Source organism: Cotesia typhae, unplaced genomic scaffold, assembly GCF_013202065.1.
Source record: "Cotesia typhae breed Kobodo isofemale line unplaced genomic scaffold, CoteBio_Ctyphae contig_5, whole genome shotgun sequence".
NCBI classification, from domain to species: Eukaryota; Metazoa; Arthropoda; class Insecta; order Hymenoptera; family Braconidae; genus Cotesia; species Cotesia typhae.
Genome location: NW_027423757.1, coordinates 10,732,794 through 10,755,743, shown reverse-complemented (window position 1 = coordinate 10,755,743; position 22,950 = coordinate 10,732,794). Strand labels below are relative to the sequence as shown.

The 22,950-nt window shown below is 28.2% G+C and overlaps 2 protein-coding genes and 1 long non-coding RNA gene across 8 annotated transcripts in view; 2 read left to right on the top strand and 1 right to left on the bottom strand.

The window, feature by feature from the left end:
• Positions 1–1,686: 1,686 nt before the first annotated feature.
• Mrrf2 (mitochondrial ribosome recycling factor 2) lies at positions 1,687–5,739 on the top strand. Its single transcript, XM_074247453.1, has 4 exons — positions 1,687–2,179; positions 2,923–4,691; positions 5,209–5,355; positions 5,442–5,739. The coding sequence occupies exons 1-4, from the start codon at positions 2,038–2,040 to the stop codon at positions 5,601–5,603; spliced, it is 2,220 nt and encodes a 739-aa protein (XP_074103554.1). The 5' UTR covers positions 1,687–2,037; the 3' UTR covers positions 5,604–5,739.
• A 461-nt stretch (positions 5,740–6,200) lies between these two features.
• Kay (transcription factor kayak) overlaps positions 6,201–22,950 on the bottom strand; it is a 27,307-nt gene continuing 10,557 nt past the window's right edge. For 5 of the 6 annotated variants that reach the window (XM_074247456.1, XM_074247458.1, XM_074247457.1 and 2 more), the window contains 2 exons: positions 9,426–9,857; positions 6,201–8,480 (listed from right to left, as the gene is read on the bottom strand). In XM_074247456.1, the coding sequence (XP_074103557.1) occupies positions 7,911–8,480; positions 9,426–9,857 (1,002 nt within the window). In that variant the 3' untranslated portion in view covers positions 6,201–7,910. Of the gene's footprint in view, positions 8,481–9,425; positions 9,858–12,790; positions 13,244–22,950 lie in introns of those variants that run through there. The other variant, XM_074247460.1, reaches the window with a different exon arrangement.
• The window catches only part of LOC141530390 (uncharacterized), a 2,662-nt gene continuing 2,085 nt past the window's right edge, over positions 22,374–22,950 (top strand). Inside the window, exon 1 of the long non-coding RNA XR_012479751.1 lies at positions 22,374–22,865. This is a non-coding gene — a long non-coding RNA (uncharacterized LOC141530390). The remainder of the gene's footprint in view (positions 22,866–22,950) is intronic.

The following is a 22,950-nucleotide window of genomic DNA, read 5'->3' as shown; positions in this document are numbered from 1 at the left end:
AGATACCTTGCTCGTTAAATGTCCAAGTCCATAAGCCAGCATCAACCAATCAGATGGGGGATTATCGGTGACAATTCTCGACCGTCCAGTCCCAGCGCTCGACACACACACACACACACACACACACACACACACCACTCTCGGATCATTTTACGTCATTCATGTCTTAAGCTTCCCTTTCATTGGCGACAATCAATAATAACATTAAGCTGCATTTACATGCGCTTTTATCGCGACGGCAGAATCTGTCAAAATAACAATCAGACTATTAGTTACTTACTTTTGTTAAAAATTAACAATTAATTGTTAGAAAATTGTTTTTTTATTTTATTAAATCTTTTGTAAAAATTTCTTTTTGATTTTTTTATTTATTAAAATTTTTTTTTAATACTTACAACTGCAATTTTTATGAAAATTAATCTAGCACATATTTAATAATTTTATAACAAATAAATAATGGCAAAAAACAAAATTGACATCTAGAAATTAAAAAAAAATAAAAAATACAATTTTTTAAAAATCATTTTTTGGAACAAATCTTTTTGTTAAATAAAATTAAAAAATTATCAAGTGACAGCTAATTTGAATATTATGCAATTATTTATTTTCAAAATCAGCTGACTAATTTATAAATAATTATTAATTCTTAAAAAATTGTTTTTTTATTTTATTAAATGTTTTGTAGATATTTCCTCTTGATTTTTTTTTAATACTTACAACTGCAGTTTTTTATTTTCAGAATCAGCTGACTATAATTTATAAATAATTTACCTGTTAAAATAATAATAATTAATGACACTGAAGTTGACAGACATTAAAAATTTTTTTAAGAATTTTATGGCAATTAAATTATTATAAAAAAAAAAATTATTAAATTAAAAAGTTTCACATGTAAAATTTAATAAAAATTACAAGTGAAAATTTTTAGAAGCATTTTTTTACTGTATTTTATTTATTAAAAAATTTTTTTAATGAACAGCTGACTGCTAACTTCAGTATTATTAATAATAAAAAAAAATATGAAAAAGTATGTGGAAATTTTTTTAATTATTGCATAAATTTTTGCAACTTCATCTACAATTTATCTTCATCAGCTGTTTGGATTAATGACATTGAAATTGACAGGTAATTATTAATTAAGAATTTAATAAAAATTTCGACCTGCGAAAAATAAAAAAAACTATTAGTGGAAATTTTTTTCGTTAAAAAAATTAAAAAAATTGACAGCTGACAGCTAACTTCAGTATTATTATTCCGTTACTCTCTCAAGTAATCACGCGCAGTTCTTTCCATCTCCAGTTGGAAGTTCCAGGTCAAATGAAAGCCAGTTAGGGTCTACACTGCTCACCACCAAGAATAATAATAATAACAATTACAATCATGATAATAATGAATAACAATAATAATAGAAAATGTGTACGTGACTTTCAGCACGTACACGTGAGCTCTGACGAGTCTTGCCATGCCCGCAGCAGTGCATCAGAGCGAGAGCGTACACCGAGTTATTCATTTAGAGTTTGACAATCAAATTGTCTGAACGTGTGTACTTATCGGTACTTAAATTTTAAATAATAATTAAATTAGCGTTTTGATAATAAAATTTATCAAACTAAATAATATTTAACTGGTGACAGCTGATATTAATTTTTTTAATTAATCATTTAATTATTTAATCATGTTTTACTTAATGTGTGTTTTGTACTTATTTTGTATCTTCTATTCACACAAACGGCTGAGAAATGTCGTTCATAAATTAAAAAGAATCACTAATTAAGTGATTATTTATTTTTATCTAATGATAAATTATAATTAATATTTTTTTGTGATGATTTTTAGTGTTATTATTTAATTTAATTTAATAAGAAATGATAAAGTACATAAATTTTAAAAGAAGAAGAAAAAAAAAAAAGGTACTTATTTTTAATTAAAGTTTAAATTTTTTGCGGCAAACACGTGATAACTCCGCCATTAGAAATTACGTTCTTTAATCGAGGACTGACGTGATGAAAAAAGTGTATAAATAAATAATTATTAAAAATGTTGATACGTAACCTTGGTAATAAATTAAGTTGGAATAAATTTCGCGTTAGGTATTATTCTAAAGATCTGTCAAAAAGTGATGAAAAATGTCGAGTATCAAAGATACGAAATATTGGTATCATGGCTCATATCGATGCAGGTAAATAAATATCTTACATTTATTTTATATGATAGTGAACTTAGTTAATGTCTAAAAAATTTTTAGATTTTTTTAATAACTAAAAAATAAAAAAAATTGTTTTTTTTTTTATTGTTTATTTTACAAGTTATAAGTCTTGGGGTTATGGAAATAAAGTTTGCCGATCTCTAGAAATTTCTAGATGTCTTTTTATTAAAATAAAGTTAGAAGACATCTGACAATTTTTAGAATTTTTCTTATTAAAAAATTTATAACAAAAGAATTTTTTAAAAATTCTACATGTAGAAAATTGAAAAAACAAAGTATGGAATTTTTTACAACATTTTTTTAGTTCTAATTTAATTAATGAAAAAATATATAAAATTGTTCATGAAAATTAAATTAGCTGACGTTTAAAAATTTTTATAATTTTTTTTTTATTGAAAAAATCATTACAAAGTTATAAACTGTAAGTGCAAATAAAAAAAAAAAAAAAAAAAAAAAAATTAGTTTTAATTTTAATAAATGGAGCAAATTAAAAAATGTCGAATAATTTTAATGAAACTAAAATTAACAATAAAAAAATATTTTTTCAAAAATTTTACGTTTAGTTTTTTCAATTTTTTACATGTGCAATTTTTTCTTTTAATTTTTTTATAATAATTTTATTGAAAAAAAAAATTCTAAAAATAGTCAGCTGTCTGCAAATTTTATTATTATTTTAATGTCTACCTTGAAATTAATTTTGACAATGAATCTTTCAGGAAAGACAACAACTACGGAAAGAATGCTTTATTATTCAGGAAGCATAAAAAATATGGGTGAAGTCCATGACGGTAACACGGTAACTGATTATATGGAGCAAGAGCGCCAACGAGGCATAACGATAGTATCAGCAGCAGTAACTTTCAATTGGAAAGACCATAGATTCAATTTAATCGACACACCAGGGCACATTGACTTCACAATGGGCGTGGAGCAGACCTTAGGAGTGTTGGACGGAGCAGTGGTGATTCTGGACGGTTCCGCAGGCGTAGAGGCGCAAACAAGAACAGTCTGGAAGCAGGCAGATAAATACAGTATCCCACGGTTGGTTTACGTCAATAAAATGGACCGAGCTGACGCAAACTTCCACATGTGTCTCGAGTCCTTGGAGTCCAAGTTTGAAGTAACTGCGCTGCCGGTGCAGCTTCCTATTAAAAATGACAATGGCTTTGTTGGTATTCTAGATTTGCTGACCTTGGAGAAGATAATTTTCGACAAGACTTCCCAGGGTACAAAACTGCTGCGTCAAAAATTGGCAGAGACGGAAGATGGTTTTCTGCTGGAACGGGCTAGAGAGAAGCGCCGATTGTTGGTTGACAAGTTGTCGACAATCGATGATGGACTGGCTAATTTTATCATTGAGCAGGATTCGCTGGATGACATACCAACCCAGGTGATAGCTGACTCGTTGAGAAGCAGCACCATCAAGCGTAAAGGCATGCCAGTTCTTCTAGGGAGCTCTTATAAAAACATCGGAGTCCAGCCGTTGATGGACGCTGTCATTTTTTACTTACCATCTCCAGATCTTCACAAAAAAGCGAGCTTGTACCGCTGCTTTGAGGACAATTTGTCAGCCAGGGCGTTTAAAATAATGCATGACAAGCAGCGTGGCCCGATAACCTTCTTCAGAGTCTACTCAGGAAGCTTGAAGAAGAACCAGAAGGTCTACAACGCAACTAGAGAAAAATATGAGCAGGGAAGCAGACTCTACGCAGCCTACGCTGATGATTACGAAGAAATTGATGAAGTGACTGAAGGAAACATCGGAGGGCTGGCTGGCTGCAAATTTACCATCACCGGAGACCTGCTGACCAGCAGCCCGGCGGTGGTGAGCCGTGCGAAGAACGTTGCGGCTAAAATAAAAAATCTTGATGAAACAGAGAAAGATAAATTTTTTTCAGCTGCCAGAATTCCCGATCCTGTGTTCTTCTGCTCCATCGAGCCGCCTTCGTTGTCGGCCCAGGTTCCTCTGGAAAATGCGCTGAAGGAGCTGGAGAGAGAGGACCCGAGTCTTCGCGTCACTCTGAATGAAGAGACCGGTCAGACTGTTCTTGGTGGAATGGGCGAGCTTCACATTGATATAATCAAAGAGAGAATTAAGATTGAGTATAAGATTGACGTTGATCTCGGCCCGCTGCAAATCGCTTATAAAGAAACTATCACCCAAGGCATCAAGGACACCCTTGTCTCACATCACAAAATAGGAAGTACTAATCATGATGTCAATGTCACTTTGTCGTTGATACCTAATTATGAAGGCAAGGAGCTGCTGTTGTTTGATAAGACTAAGGAAAGCGCTTCTAATATTGCGGATATTCATCCCAAGACGATGGCCGCGGTTAAAAAAGGCGTCAAGATGGCACTTAATCATGGACCTAAGCTAGGGTGTTCTTTGATTGATGTTGGTGTTAAGTTACACTGGCTGGAGGTCGGCAGGGGTACTTCTGATACTATGATTTCATCAGCTATTGCTCAGTGTATACGGAAGGTAATTAAAACTAGAAACCTTGCAGTCACTATGTGACTGCCGTTATTTGTAAACTATGAATAATTTAAATTTTGATTTATTTAATAATGACTTTTGGTAAATTGTACTGTACTATTGACATTTTTTAAGATATAAACTCATCACGATGTTATACTCATCAAGAGCTTTCATTTGAGTACCCACATGCATTTTTTATATATTTTTCATATATTCATATATATATATATATATATATATATATATATATATATATATATATATATATATATATAAAATATATGAAAAATTGATGTGGGTACTCAAATGAAAGGTCTCGATGAGTGTAACATCGGGATGAGCTTATATCTTCAAAAATATCAATATTTCTCAAGATACAAGGTCATTTCTCAATTATGTATCTAGAAATTTTATCTCATGATTATACTGGAGACAAAATTTTTCTTACTCTCTTAATATCGATAATTGGCTTGTTTTTGTTATTGGGGTATTTTATATTGATTAGAGGAATTATTTATAGATGTTGGAACAGTCGGGGATCATTTTGTTGGAGCCGATAATGAAATTGGAAGTTGTTATGCCCGAGGAATACTCATCTAGAGTGATGGGGGATCTTGGAAAACGAAGAGCGCAAATACAAGAAGTTACTGTTCGTGGGCAGTACAAAGTAATTGTTATTGAATTATTTTTTATTAATATTACTAATAAATTGGAGAGTTAATTAATTGATTTAATTAATTAATTAATTAATAGGTACTTAGAGCCTCGGTACCATTAAGTGAATTACTTGGATACTCAACGACCCTAAGGATAATAACGTCCGGCAATGGAAGTTTTTCATCTGAATTTGAGAACTATCAAAGTATGGGGTCAGTTGAAGAGCAACAAGCTATCAAACAAATTACTGGATTTTAATTTAAAAAATATATTTATTTATTTATTGTAAATAATAATTGATTATTTTTTATATGTAATTAGTAATTAAGGATCTGATAAATAATTTTGCCTAAAAGGTAAGAGATGAAAAATAAATAATTAAAAATTGAAATTATTTTCTATATAATTGTTTGACTTTTATTTTGACTAAAAATATATTGCATCGTGGATTGTATTTAAATATTATTATTATTACATAATCGAGTAAAATACAAGAGCAAGTAATTATACAAATTTTTTTATAAATTGAGTTTGACAAATTATCACATCTTATTTAAATATAAATGTATATATTAATATATTTAGTAATATTGCTGGAGCTCATGCAAAATTTTACACTATAAAATATATTTATATTTTTATTATTTTTTTAATTACTTGGAGGGATTAAAAACTATTTATTTTAAAATATTATTCTAGTATAAAACTCGTATAAAACTCGCTAATTAAATATTTTTAAATAGACAAGATTCAATGGTAAATGGCAAATGTCAATTTTTTTTTTTCTAAAAATGACTTGAGTGTTTTTCCACTAAAAAATTGTTTACATTTAAAATATTGTCGTGAGTTTAGATTAAAATTTTTTTTTATCAAATTGAGCAGGCACTCGGGAATTAATTGCCTTTGAAAAAATTATTTTATCAATACAAGTGACTTGGATATCTATTTATTTATTAAGAAATAATTCGATGGCTTAGTCGATACAGCTTGAGCTTAATAAATTGTCTTTGTTATTTTTTTTACAATTAATTATTTAATTATTTAATTATCAATATAAAAAGACTAATAAACTATCGTATAATACGATATTGTGTAAAATATATATCAATATAATTCTAAATATTTTTAAATTGATCGCAAACTCTTGCGTAGAAAATGTAAAAGTAGAAAAATTTTTTGTTCAAAATTTTTTATTTCATAAACATTTTATAAATGTACTTCTCCACTTTCCTAATTATTTCTCAAAGGACTTATTTTAGCCTTACAAAAATTTTATTTTTAATAATAACAATTACTCATTTTTTTTTTTTTTTAACGCAATTACTAAGTTTTGTTGAAAAAAAAAAAAAAAAAAAAAAAAATTAACTTTTGGCTTTTGCAATATAGAATTTTTTTAAAAACTTGAAAAAAATTTTTTTTCAAGAATAAAGTAAAAAACCTAATTATTGACACTGGCCTCGTTGTTTGACACTTTAAATTAAATTCTAATTAAAAAAATTTAATGTTTTTAAAAAACCAATTTTGTTAAAATTTTTAATTAAAAAATTATATTTTTTAATTTACTAGAGTTGATTTTTTTTTTTTTTTTAATTAAAATAAGATTGCAAGTGTCAGTAACTGGATCTTTTACCAAAGAAGTACGAGCACCAAGGCAACTTTTGATAAAAGGCTTGATTTTTTTTTAATATGAAATTTAAATATATCTAAAAAAATTCCAAAAATTTGAAGGATCTCATTTTTCACAATAAAATTGATTAAAATAAAATATAAAAAGAAAAATAATAAAAAACAGAAAACTCTGTTATGAGGAAAAAAAATACTATAATAAAATGTCTAGATAGATGTAGAAAAAAAATCCACAGTCATATATTAGTTTTTTATAAATAAAAAAAAAAAATAATTTTGGTGTATAAAATTATACACCCCGCCTAGCGCTCGTACTTCCTTAAAATTTAAAAATTTATACAATTAAGAGCACAAGTTTATTTAAAATATTTCGTAGTACAAAAATACATTAAATAGCAATTGTGAAGAAACGCGTTTTAAATTTCACAATTGTTTAACAATATGATATTATCATCAGAAAGACAAATTCAAAAAAAACTTTGCTCGTTTATTATTATAATAATAATAATTCACTTTTAGAAATATTATTATTATTATTATAATATATTTAATTTATTCTCTTAAATTAAAAAGACGTATTTTATTAATAGTAATAATATTTAATATTAATTAAATACAGCCGTTCTTGTCCTGATGACGAGAACGACAAAAATACATTTATGGCAACTTGTGATGTTTGTGACGCAAAGAAGTAGCACACAACTCGTTCGATGTCGTCGTGGTAAAAAAAACTTCCAATAAAATGAACCAAAAAAAGATGACAGTAATTATTAATCATAATCATAATTATAATCAATAATAAAATGACCAATACAATACATTAGTTAAAAAAAAAAAAATTGTCAGGATTTTTTGCATGTAATTACAATAAATAAATTTTTTTTAATAACTTTACGCCGGTTCATGTTCATTGGAGGTGTAGTCAAGTTCCTCCTGGCGTCACAAGCTCACAAGTTTTGGTGGATTGGCGTCCGGAGAGCTGAGATCAACGGCGGACAGATTGTTTCTCTGTTGCGAGGAGCAAGAGGGAATCAGCGGCGTGGATACTGGGGTCAAACCGGTTCCACCGTCCATCAGAGAGTCAAAGTTGAATGGAATACCGCTGGAGGGTGTCGTTATTGGAACTCCGGCAACTTCATTAGAAGTCTTCATGAATGAGGGCGTCTCGACGGTCTTGAATTGCAGGGGGTCTGGCCGTTCTTTAGCTTCATTAGCGGCAAAAATCGGCAATGAAGTTGGTCGGTTGTTGTTGTCAGAACCGACCTGCAGGGAGTTTGGGCGATTTGGTCTGGTGTCCAGGGAATCGCATTTATTCGGGTGGAGGAATGGGCTGTTGTCGATGTATGACTCGGCTTTTATCACGGGTTTTATGTCAGGAGGCGAGGATGAACCCAGTCGGCATACAGCTCGGTGGTTTTCTAGCAGGAATTCCAGGTCATCTCTTGCTTGTTGGAGCTGCGAGATTTCGTTCTGGAGTGTTTGTTTCTTCTTTTCCAAACCCTCAGTTTCCTAAAAAAAATTAAGGCTTATTACTACTAAATAATTATATTATTATTTATTATTTTAAGGTCATAGCGTCGTAGCTCCCTTGCAGCCCTCCAAAATATATTACAAATATTATACAAAATTTGTTTGATTAATTCATCAAGGCTCAGAGAGACACATCAATTTAATTAACATTTCTTTACACATTATTTTTAATTTTTCAGACTTTTTAATTTCTTATAAATTCTAAATATTTAAAATCTTTATCAAGAGTAATCACACTTTTTTTTTTTTAATTATTTAAGATCGAGCATTTCAATTACAATGATAAAATTAAATTTTGTCAAGTTATAAAAGTTTAAATAATTATAATTATTACATTCATCAAAAGTTTCCGGAATTATTTTTGAAAAAACATCAATTTATATTTATATTTAAATTTTTCGTTTACTCCAAAGTATGATCTAGTTTTTTGTCACTTTTTAAATTTAAAATTCAACCAAAAATTCTGGGAAACATTTAAAATAAAAAAAAAAAAAAATGCTTCAACAATTGATAAATTATTCCTACACTGATAAAAAAATTAACTTAACTTAAAAAAAAAAATTCTTGACTCAAAAATGAATTACTTTAAAAAATTTGATAATTTTTATTCAAGTAAAAAAATTCTCAAATTAAATCAAACTTTGTAAAAATTATATTTTTTGTTAAAAAAAATTTTTTTTTTCTAAATAAAGTCAATTTTTTATCAGTGCGCTTTTTTAAAAATTTTTATTTAATAAAAAAATTGATTTTTCAAGTGCAAAAAAAATAATCCAGCTAGAAAAAAAAAAAATTAAAACGATTCTCAAGTAATTTTCCAATGAAAATATTTAGAATTTATAAATTGGATCAAAAATTCTGTAAAATAAAAAATAAATTAATTAAAAAAAAAAAAAGTGTGTAAAATTGAAAATTAAGTAAACTTACTTCTAGTAAGGAATTGGTGTGATCCATTCTTCGTTTGCGACACCTAGCAGCAGCCATTTTATTCCTCTCCCTGCGAACCTGTCGCCGTTCTTCCTCCTCAGGGGACATGCCGATCGTCCTGGTGGGTCTCCTGCCGCCCATGTTTCTGCGGGCCTGCTGCTGGGGTCTGCTCTGCTGATTCTCCAGTAGCACCGAGTGATGGTGATGATTAAGGGTGCTCTGCCCGGTGATTAAGCTGTTGTTCTGGGTCTGAGCCGGCGTTGGCTGGGACGGCTCAACCAAAGGAGGAACGAAACCAGCCTCGCGACTGTGGGACGCTGATTCGCTCGTTAATTCGAGGAACGTCTGCTCGATGGTGCGGAGGGTCGTCGGTGTCAGTGTAGGCGTCGTCCTCGTGGGCACACCACTGTGCAGACCGTCTAGAGATGCCAGCTATAAAATAAATATCAAAATAACAGAGTTAGTTTTTTTTTTTTCCCAAGACTTATTAAAAATTATTGCAATTTTTCACTTTTTTTTTTTTTTTTTTTTTTTCCAGAGCAACGCCCGCGCTCTCTATTCGAGGATGCACTTTTGCTAACAAGCTGCGTTTAATTTGAATCACGTGCGCTCTTATCCTCAAAATAGTTATATTTAAATTTAAAATAAAATTAAATTTAAATATAAACTTGAATAATTATGTTGTACATGCAGTTGATGAGTTAAAACAAAAAAATGCACACAACTATAGGGTTCAGTTAAGTTGAGCAGTCTAATTTTAAACGTGACGATGACGAATCAAGTGTGTCTTATCTTGCAGGACAATATTATTTATATTTATTATTTATATATTTAATGGATCGTATTCACTTCGTGGTAATAAGGTATAAATTTATCGATGATATCACTTGACGGGTTTTCAAAATATAAATATTGTTATTGCTAGCTTTAAAAACTCCTAAGGTACTATTTTTATTTATAAATATTAATTATTGAAATTAGGGTTCGCCACTCAATAAATAAATTTAAATATATGTGTTTAATATTTAATGGAGATATTTAAATGTAAATGTCACGATATTCATAATAAATCATCTGAAGAAATAAAGATCAGGTATAAAAGGGAAGGAGCTTATAGACTTTAAACTGGAATGCTAGGGAATTTCCGTGGTTAAATTAAAAAGACAAAACACTTATGTCATCGCTTAAATTACTCATCGGTGGGTACATACTTCTCGAGCTGAAAAATTATTGTAAGTATACCTTCAGTATTTAATTGGATCTTTTTATGGGTGTAGGTTTTTTTTTTACTGGGTAAAAAAGAATAAAAAGTTTCAATACTTTATGGTAGATAAAAAATTAGGTATGTATTAAAATTTTTTAATTATTATTTTTAAAAAATAATTTTTTTATTAAATTTTTTAAAAAATATAAAATAAAAATTTTTTTCTATTTAATTTGTAATTTACAATTTTTTAATAAATTTCAAATTAAAAATTACTTTTTTACTAAAATTTTTAATTGATTTAAAGTTAAAATTTTTTGATAAATTATAGTTTAAAAATAAAAAAAAAAAAAAAAATGAAATCAAGAAATTTTTTTACTGAAATTTTGGAATAATTTAAAAATAAAAATATTTTAATAAATTAAAAATTTTTTAACAAATAAGAAATATAAATCATTTTTAATTTTTATGCATTAATTAATAATTATAAAAAATATTAAATAAAAATATTTTAATATTTTAATTAAAATAAATTTGGCTTGTATCAAAAATACTAAATTGTATCCAGAAGATTTAAAAAAAAAAAAAAAAAAAAAAAAAAAGAGAGCGTTGCTAAAAAAGAGAGGTTGTCTGCCTTGACCTTAATATCAGACAATAAACCAGGTGAATATCCTTTTTATTAAGCTTAATCTTTAATTAAATGGTTGTAATATGAGCCTGAACACTAATGAGGTCCATTTAAAACAAAGCGCTTATTATATTTTACCGATCCATGTATTTACAATATTATACTATATAACATTACAGTACTTTAGATTAGTTAAACAACTCTTGAGCCACCTCATCGAGGATTCTATTAATAAAACAACTTAACTGGCATTTTCATCGCAACGCGTGTTTGTTATTGCACCACCCGAGTTTAAGAAAAGGGTGATACCGTATCCAGAATATTCAAAACATTGTGAAACACGAGGAGTATTTTAAACAGTGATAAGACCTGTTTGCTAGCTATTAATAATTTTTATTAACAACAACAGAGTAAGTAATTATAATTAGGCATTAAATTAATTTATCCGCAAGGATTTAATTAATTAATTGAAGTGATTTATAATTTTTTTTTCGACAGCTTTGACGACCTAATCGGCGTTACTTTTCTAAAATAAAATATATAACAAAATTAAAAAAAAAAAAAAAAAAAAATACAAAATAGATGTCGACATACAGTACAAATACGTGATGGAGGTAAACACACACATGCCAAGGTCTACCCCTTGTGAGCGGCACAACAGAGATAGATATCGATTCTTTTTTAACATCTGCCACGTGCTCTCTTCTGACAAGTTTTTAAAAACCGCCAAAAAATATATTTTCCTGAGAATTTTTGTCAGTCTCGGTAAATAATTTGTTTTTTAAATTACTTGTTGAGTAAATGTCTATTAAAAATTTTAATTTTTTTATCATTTATCTTGTGAAGTAATAGTAAAATTTTAGAAGATAAAATAATTTATCTTTAAATGTTTTGGTTTTTAAAAATTGTTGATACAGTATTTTTTTTATTATTTTATTATTTATCATTTCCATTCATTAGTAACTAGCAGCAACCTTGCAATGACTTGTTAAATTACACTGTACTTTCTTAAATATTGACGTTTTTAAAGATATAAGATCATCCCGATGTTACACTCATCAAGAGCTTTCATTTGAGTACCCACATGCATTTTTATATATTTTTCATATATTTATATATATAATATATATAAATATATAAAATATATGAAAAATTGATGTGGGTACTTAATTGAAAGCTCTTGATGAGTATAATGTCAGGATGAGCTTATATCTTTGAAAATATCAATATTTCTCGAGATACAAGGTAATTTCTTAATTATGTATCTAAACTAGATGACACTAAATTTCGATCCTGGACAAAAAATTTTCCTTATTCTTTTAATAATATAGATTTATATAAAAATGAATGACGTTAAATAAATAAAATTTTCTAATTACATTTTAATAGAGTAATAAAAAAAATAATGCATCGATTGAAGAAAATAGTAAAATTGAAGTAGATACGTAATTGAAGTGTAAAACTGTCAAGGTAAAATGTTGTATTAGATACAGCAATTTGCCGTGACAGGTAAGGGCAGTATGTCTGATTTACCTGTTGGAATAGCAACTCTTGTGCAAGAATATTTGCAATGTCGACTGGGTCGATGGCGGTTGCCATTTCGTATTCGTTTTTAGATAGAGATTCAAATAAAATAATAAATCCGTCGTTGATAAAATTTGTAATATACAATCTTAAATTCAGAGTAGTTATAAAAACAATGATAATGATAAAAGTGGATTTAAAAATTATCGGAGTGATAATTGATAAAACAGATCGTTCGTTCGTAATAAATAATACGGGCGTCGGAAGCAAGAGCTCTTGCTTGAATTAAAATAATCTTATTTGGATTATTAATTAGAAATTTTTAAAAAATAAACTTGTTCGTTCTTTCATTTAATTATTATTTATAAATATGTAAATAAAGATTAGACTCTTGTCCGCGCCCTATCGCCACGCGTTTACTCGTTCGAAATTCGGTGCGTCGTCTACCAACACTTGTCTAACACTGGGCAACGCACTGAGACGAGGTACGTCGGGAAGACGTCGAGCGTCTCATCTTAGCCACCAAAATAGACACGCGAATTTTGAGCATGTGCATGGTGAATTTGAGAAAAATAGAATAAAAGAGAGAGAGAGAGAGAGAGAGAAGTTTAGTACGCAATATACAAGAGCGCCCCCTCAAAGTGGCGACCAAGACGACATCGTCGACCAAGAGCAAGACCAAGACGACACATCTCGCCAATTAACCACGTAAATTCGTCCCTGAAGAATTCTCGGCTATCGAATTTCACCCGAGACGAGCGGAGATACCAAATTCACAGATGGCAAACTACTTCACAAGAGCTATTATGCTCATTCTTATTTCCCTCCATGCTCTCCGCTCTCCTCTCTCCTAGGAAGTATTAACAGCCACCCACTGGACTCAAGGGTATTACTGAACTCGTAAAACACTCCCCGCAAAGCACATCATCGTTCTATCGTCCTTACCGCAAATGAAAAAGTTCTTGGGGTGGAAAACCTCTTAACAATTGCTTTTTTATTTTTCTACTTTTAAAAAATTTAAGCGGTCTTTTTTCCCCTTTTATTTTAATTTACCGACGAAGTTAGAATGTGAATAATCAAATTTTTTTTTAATTTGAACATATTTCTCTTGTTTGAATTTTTTTTATGTCTTAAAATAGTTTGGAATTTCCACGGTGACAAAGTAAAATTTTTTTTTTAAAAAAAATAACCGATCTTTATTTTATGAAGTAAAAAAAAATTATTACTGTTGAAAAAAAAAATTTTTTTTTCATAAATAAATAATTATATTAATCAATTTTTACATTATAATATCGATTATCATAATTTATTTCGATTATTTATATATAAATTTAGTGAAAAAAATTTTTCATTTGCATTTAATCTTTTCAAAAATTTTTTTTTTATTAATTATTTATCAAAAACATTTTTTTGCATACTTTTCACCAAAAGCCAAAAATTATATTTAATTTATTGATAAAAAATTAAAAAAAATAAAATATCTAATGAATTAAAAAAAACCTATGATAGTTAAAAAATTTTAAATTTCAAGTTACAAATCAGATAAATTAATCAAACGATAATTCTAACTTTGTCACCCGTAGAATTACAAATACTTCCGAATAATCTAAAGCTCTTCTATTTTATATCTTTTTTACAAGTATATCATTATCATCTTCTTCTTCTTCTAAATCTCTTTCTCTACCTGGCAAGTTGCCAACGGACTGTACTCGTATAAGTAGCAAACGACCCGCCAAAATATACTTCAATTTAGAGACTAACGAAAAGCGATGATAAACATACAACCAGGATGAAACTAATTGGAAAAGAAAACGCACTTAAAATGTTTTTATCAAGCGCCATTAGCTCAAATTGTTTTAATATTATTATACCAAGTGTATTAATATAAATAAATTTATAAAATTTACTCGCTGAGTTAATTATACTCGTTAAAATATATATTTATTCTCTTTATATTTCATATCGTGACGCCAGAAATTTATCAAAGAGATTTGACCGGATGTAGCTACGTTATCTTTATTCGCGGAAAAAGACGCAACTTTTTAACCAATATTTTATTTTTTTATATTTTTTTCCATATAACAGGAGAATTCTTTTAACTCTAGAGTGCTATAATAGTTAAGAGAATTCCAAACAAAAATACCACCGGAAAGCCACAACACTTTACTGATCCCGAGAGAGGGAATCCCAATCTAAGTCTCAGAATAGAATTAAGGTCCGGAAGTCAACAGAAATTCTCTATTTAAATTATAAGACTCTTAACTAATTTATTGCCGTTAATTTTTGCTCCTCATCCATTAATTTATCCGCTTGAGTGTAATGGACTAAAATAGAATAATTTTAGGGCTTGCAAAGACGGAATTTAAAATATGGACAGCGTCAATGATTTAAAGCTTTTATGAGTCCAATGGCAGAACATATTGTGGTAAATCTACACGTATATGTATCTCGGTCGACTGCTATACAAACAATCCGCAAGAAACACGATACGGACATTGAAAAGCCTCTTATCTCACCCGCTGATATGAAAACACACTAGACGGCCCGATTACAATAAACAATCTGGCTTATTTTACTCAAAACACTCAACTATCGATTGTGGTTTTCTTTACAGCAACTTGCCATTTGTCCAAGTCCTAAATATTCGTGACTAATCTTTAATATTTCCGGTTGACCTTAGGATAAAATTTATTTTTAATTTTTTATAGTTAAAAAAAATTTTTTTAATGGTATTTTAATTTTTGCGGAGCAATTTTAATTTTTATTGAGGCTTTTAACATTAAAAGTACCAGAAATAATTTTTTTTTTTAAATTATATTAAATTTTAGACAACTGATAATTTTTAGAAATTTTTAAAAAAATAAATTGTAGCAAAAAAAATTATTTTAAAAGTTCTAAATTTAGAAATTTTTTTAAAATTATAAAAAAATTTTTTTTTAATAATTTTTTAGCTCTTATTTATTTTTTAAGAAAAATAAAAAAAATTATCAATTATCTGCCAATGTCACAAAAAATTCTGATTTAAATAATAATAATAATAAAATTAAAATTTAATCCTGTAATTTTTCCAATAAAAGTCAATTTTTTTTCAGTAAAAAAAATTTTTTTTTGTAGAGCAGTTACTCCGATTTATCTTATAATTTATCTAAATAATTTTAATTACAACAAAAGAAAAAATAAATCCGTGTGTCCATAAATAGAACAAGCTTAATTCGACCCGCATAATATAATAAAATAATGTCACAGTATAAAGACCGTATAATTCTATTACTAATCCCTGAGAGACAAGGAGATTAAATTATTAATAATTATTATTGCAATACTAAATCAAGCAAACATCTGAATAATTAATAGCATTCAACATGCGTGTCTGCATTTGTTTATTTTTATTTTTCTTCTCGAGTAAAAGCTGTGAAGTGAAATGAGACGAAAAAATGGTCCATTTAGCGATTTGAGTGTCTCATTCTTCACCAGCTCCTCGACAATTCCTCTTTTTATTCTTATTTGCTCGGTTGGGAATACTCGGCACTCCTGTAAAAGCAAAACTAAAACTAAAACAGTGTAAGTTAACAACGCGAGTTAACCGAGAACAAAGAAAACGCTATCGTTTCTCAAATATAATTCGTCCGACGACCCCGAGACACTTCACTTAGTCGGCAGCAGCTTAAGCTCGAAAAACTCGACCAACACAGATACACATTGTTACATCTATATTCTCACTTTCGAAATGCTTAGCTCTACTCTCGGCTGTGATATTATGGAGCAAACAAAGAAATCACGCCCGCAGTTTAATAAATTGATTAAACAAAAAAATGGATTTTTATTTGTTAAAGAAATGAAGATAACATTTCAACATCTTCCAGCAATCAATAAATCATTTTCCGTTTGGATTATTATTTTTCTTTGTTAATTTAAATTACTGCGCAATTTAATAAATCGGAGTATACTTTTTTCTATTATAAAAAAATTTACATGGAGCCAAGAAAATTTTTCATTTTATTTAAAAAATCTTCTGATTTATTTATAATTTTTTTTTTTTAATTTCAAACAAATTTTTAATTTTTTAAACTTGAAAAATTTTTTTTTTATAAAATTATTATTTTAAATATATTTATTTAAAATAAAATTTCAGATATTTAATAATAATTTTTATAATAAAAAAATTTTTTTAATTATGTATTTAAAAAATTTAGACGAAATTTTTGAATTTTTTCTGTCTACAAAATAAAAATTTTAAATATTTTTATTTAAGAAAAAAAAAAAATACTTTAAATCTTTGTAACTTTTAGGATAATAAAATTCAATGACCCTCCAAGAAAAAAAAAAACGAAAATAAATAAATCACAAAACTTTTAAAATAAAATAAAATATAAAATCAGAACCTCAGCCGAACATTAGAGGAAGTTTAAAAAAGGGTACAGTAAACTTACGTCTCTGCGATATGAGGCGCTTTACTGACGAAAATGTCAGGCCAAGATCACGGGAGCACTCAACCCATATGTCTCCGATGTGGGCGGTACCAAGGTCGCTAACTCACACATTTAGCGATAAACAAATTCATTCCATGGCTATTTACATACGTGTGTTCCCTATTATAAATTTTAAATCTTCCATACAACAAAAACAACTGTAATAAAACTAAATAAATTTATATACGTACACAGAGATCTGATAATGCAACATCATGGACGCGATCATGTCCTGCTTTAAATCCAAGTTTCAACTAGTTTCATTTTTATTTAATTTCATAATAATCTGATAATAGCATAACGCGAAAGCGCAAAAAATATCAAGTTATTGCGTCATAGTTGATCATTATATTACGCTTATAAAATAACTATCGGCTGGAAACTTTAATCGACTCATTGGTTATCTCACTTCACATTTACAATCTCGGTGCCATCATTCGCACTCTCATATCATGTCTACAATATAAATCTGCATCTACATCGACATTCAAATGCACACGTGCATTGCATGTGTATGCGCAAGTTGAGCGGTGTATTGCGCGGGAAAATAATGAGCCAATACACACTACATACATCAGTCACACTAGAAAAAAAATAAAAAATACGTTATATTATTTTTCTTCTCATTATACTCACGGTATTTATGATTTTATATATATATATATATATGAAGAAATATAATTATCATTGTTATTATACACGTGCAATTATTACTACAAATAAGTAACAAATAATTCTTATTGTCTTTGTTCGTGATTAAACACCGTAAAGTTATTTTAACAATTATTATTTTGTCTTTTGACATTTTAATTTTTAACCTTAAAAAAAAAATTATTTTTTTTTGTTATTATAGCGAGAGATAATCAATTAAATCAATTTGATTTATAAGATAAAAAATGACACTGAAGTTAGCAGACGTCTAAAAATTAAAAAAAATATTTTTTTTTTTAATTAAATTACTAAAATAACTAAAAAAATATTTTTAAAAAATTGCATTTGTAATTTTTCAAGTTTTTTACATGTGAAATTTTTTTTTTAATTGTTTAATCAGAATTTCTTGAATAAAAAATTTCTAAAAGTTTTGAAATGTCAGCTAACTTCATTTTCATAGCAAAAACAATTATTGTTATATCTTTTGACATTTTTTAATTTCTAACCTTAAAAATAAATTTTTTTTTATGAAAATTATGACATTAAATTTAGTTGTCAATTCACAATTGTTTTAATTTTTTTTTTAACAAATAAATTATTTAAAAAATGACTTGTAGAAATTTTAATAAATTAAAAATGCAATTTTTTTAAAATAATTTTTTGGAGTAAATTTATTTATTAAAAAAAAATTTTTAATTGTCAAGTGACAGCTAACTTTAATATCATATTTTTTTTTGTTATTATAGTGACCGATAATAAATTTGATTTATATAGATAAAATAAATTGATACGAGTGAAAAAAAAAAAAAAAAAAAAAAAATAATGGCACGTGTAAAAAAATTATTTGAATTGACCAAAAAGTTATTTATCACACATCGAATAAATTAAATTTAAAGTGAACATATAAATATATATTTATCAAAACTTACCAGATGTTAAAAAAGCGTATTCAATTCCAGGAATTATCGATTACAGTTATAATAATGTTAACAACAATGGAATGGAGAGTGACCTTGTGTTTTATTGAAAAGCTAATCCGCAGGCGTTCAGCTGACTTTTTTTAATACCGAGATAATGAATAAATATTTTAAAAATATGTGTTGATATAGAAATATAAATATTAAATATGTATATATAAAATAAAAAGTTATATAATAAAAAATGTGAAACTAGAGCCGGATCTTAACAGCGCAGCGCGGCGAGTGACACTGACAGTGCTTTTGTCATCGTGGTATCACCACATGGTTCGCGGCCGGCGAATCCGCGGACTCGGGTCTCACCGGCAGACCTCGGGTGCCTTCGGCGGCAGTTAAGTGTGGGTTCTAGATTAATACATAGAGACGCAGACGTACCAATCATCATGTTTTTTACTCGGATCTTGTGAGAAAACAATTATTAATAAGCCGACTGATAAATTAATCAAATTACGTGAGTTTTTATTTTATTTTTTAGTTTTATAATTTGTATTTAATAATTCTGCGTTGTACTTGACTGAAGTTAGCGGATATTTGACATTTTTAGGTTATTTAAAAATATTTTATTCAAATTATTTTTGCACCTGGAATTTTCTGTTTAATAATTATTTTATTTTTAAAAATTTTAAGAATCAGACGTCTGCTAATTTAAACACATTGAAAATTATCTTTTATAATTATATGTTTGATGTTTTTGTCAGGTGGAAATTTACACCCCAATTAGCGGAGCTGAATGCGGTTGATAATTCGGAAAAAATAACAAAAACACGCAAGATCGCGCAATTATACAAGGAAAAAACCGCGGTTTACGTCACCACGTCTTTCCGGTACTTCAAATCTGTTATATTATGTCGAGTCGAGTTTGGTGAGATATTATACATATTAAATTATCATGTGAGTATATGTGTAAATTTATAATTTAATATATGCGTGATATGATATGATGTTCGTGGTATCATTAATATAATGTGGGCTAAATACAGCAGTATGTATCTGGAATCTAGTTTGCGGTGGTCTCATTGTTACGGTATTGGTTTGAATGTCAAAGGAGGAGGTTGTGTAGATATATGTAATACCGAGAATCGTGTTTGCACGATCAAGTCGAGGTAATTCCCGGTAAAAATGAATGTAGTAACAGAAGCCACCTTTCATTTTTATATTTATTATTATTATTATTATTATTATTATTTCTTTAACATTAACATTGATATTAACATTTACATTTACATTTATGTTTACATGTCAGCAGCTGAGACAAAGAGATAAACTAACATCCAGGTGTAATTGTTTATGAGCTTGGCCTTCTACTCTGGATAATTTGTAAAACTACAGATAGAACTTGGAATACTTTTTCTATCAAGTTTTCAAGGATGAGAAAAGAAGAAATTATTTAATAAATAAATAACTCTGAATTTTTTTAGATAATATTGAGAAATACTACACTTAGAAAAAAAATTTTTGACTGGAATATAAATTTTCTCGGCTCAAAAAAATAATTAAGGAAGATTAAAAATTTCTTGAGCCAATCTTCTTTAATTATTTTTGTATTCCTTGAAATTTCATTGCAAAAAAAATTGGTTTTTGTGTGTAGATATGATAATAATTTTTTTTTAATTAAAATTCATTAGAGAAAAAAAAAACTTTTTATCTGTGCAATTTAAAAACTTTTTTTTTCTAGATCTAGATCTAGATGTATTAATCAAAAATTAAAATTCCCGGGTGTGAGAGCGCTTCAATTTAAATGGCATTTTTAGTAATTTAATTAAATTTATTTTCCAGGACGATCTTTCTCAGTGTTCTGGGCAACGGTCTGGAATTCCAGAGTTCTGACGCAACTTCGAAAGCATTTCCGACGCGCATGCTGCACTCTTCGACAGCCTCTTTTGAAAGAAGGCCACATATAACACCACAATATTAGTGTGTGTGTGTGTGTGTGTATTATGTGTGACGGATCTTAGACGACCTGTGTGTCCGAAATATGTAAAAAGGAGAAGAGTCTATACACCCGAATTCTATATTTGTCTTCTGATACCTAAAAAATAATCTTTGGTCCTTTTATATACACTCCTAAGAGCATTAAGAAGAATACAATATAATATACATTAATAGTATAATATTATTCGTGGAAAGATGAGTTAGGGATGCGGTTACACCCTCTCTCATCTTTCCTTTTATTATCACCCTCGCAACGAAAAAGAAAAATTTTAATTTAAAGAATCTTTTGTCATGAAAAATCTACTCTCATCATTTTAAATAATCATAACTAACGTTTTTTTTTTTGGAATAAAATTTACTGGATAATAATAATAATAATAATAATAATAATAATAACCGGTGATTTATCTTTCGTTTTATATTTTATGTAGTTAAAATATATTTTTTTTTAAATAACAAATAGTAAGTCGGCCACTTAATAATTTTTGATGGATCACCGATTCTTTGTAATAATTTAAACTCGTCTTCAACCATTGAAATAAATTCCTTGTAATAAGGTTTAATAAAATGAAATGAAATTTCTTGTGAACAAAGCCGTCGCTTTACACACAACGGTAGACCTTTATGCTAATTAAGGCGACCCTTAATTTTTACGGAGGAAAATCAGGACTCACGGTTATTATAGATAACATATATGCACGATCGTATGCTGTTGAGTTTTAATACTTTATACCTAGAAGCGGGCGCGTGTTCATTCAAGTCCAAACTTGTCGGAGCACGTTTCACTCACACGAGCTTAAATTTATCTGAGAATAAAAATAAACAAGATAAAGATAATCGATTTCGCAAAACTCCGGAACTGTTGCGGTATCGGTGGAATTTAAAATCCGGGTTTTTCGGTGTCTTTATACCGTACAAGTTTTAAAGGAAATCCTGGGAATGGCGAAAGGAGGCAGACGTGTTTGACGTCATATCTTCCTCGCAATGGCCATAATATAACGGAGAAAGACGGAGAAATGTCGTGACATTACCAAAGAGGGAGATGGAATTCATTTCATCGGAAATTTTTTTTTCTCTATCTGTTGGCTTATTGACGTCATGGGAATTTCAAAACTTTTACAGATAGTGATAATAACGCGCGACTGCTACCTTGGTAATTAATGAAGTTGCTTTATGAATTATGAAATATCTTCAGTCAAAATATTGAACTTAGTAATGGATTTTTATTTTAAATAATATGATTTAATTTTTTAGCCTTGAAATTTATTAAAATTCTTATTATCTAATTATTTTATTTGCATTGATTCAAGTTAATTAATTTTAATTAAAAATTTTATAATAAATTTTACTGTTTAAAAAATTATTTTAATAATTTAAAATTATAAATCAATTAATAAAGCAATTAGATTATTATGAAATGACTTTAACAATTATCAAATAAAAGGTTATTACGCTTAAAAATTTTTAATGATTGTAAATTATAACTTTTGTAATTAATTAAATTTCTAAGAATTAAAAAAAATTTTTTAGAAATTAATAGATAATAAATTTAAATGTCAAGATTAAATATTTAAAGTTTTGCTCATCTGGCATTTAAATTTTCCCAAAAATTTAAATCATCTGTAATTACACAACCCAGGGATTTCCCAGAATGTTTCAAAATATCAATATTTATATTTATCACATTATATCAGTATAGATGTGTCATAAAATAAATAAAATCAACATCTCGCAATGACTAATCTTGACTTCCGTAGCCGCGAGGCTTATAGTGTATCAAATGTTAATAATGGTACAATGAGTCTGGTATGTAAAGAGCGCAAAGTGTATTATATTATATAGTAAATATATATACCTATGTATTACAATAATGTGTGTATGTATTGACAAACGCTTATATATTGATGGGTTGGTTTTGTTTGTAGGTGTAACGTGTAAGTGTGGATTTTCATTCATAAATTGAGCTAGAGGCTGCTAACTGCTACCAAGAACAAGTGAACCAAGATGACTCATCAGAGTGTGCTATCGTATGTGCTACGTATGCGCGAATCTAAGGTAATCGTATCGGAAATAAAACAAGTATGCTTAAATAATATTTTATAAAATATAATTAAATGTATTAATTATTATTATTATTATT

Excerpts from the sequence above, each read along its gene's own strand:
- Mrrf2 (XM_074247453.1), top strand. The coding sequence starts at position 2,038 with ATGTTGATACGTAACCTTGGTAATAAATTAAGTTGGAATAAATTTCGC. Across the intron at positions 2,180-2,922 it reads CATGGCTCATATCGATGCAG|GAAAGACAACAACTACGGAA; the intron begins GTAAATAAATAT and ends TGAATCTTTCAG. Across the intron at positions 4,692-5,208 it reads TTGCTCAGTGTATACGGAAG|ATGTTGGAACAGTCGGGGAT; the intron begins GTAATTAAAACT and ends AATTATTTATAG.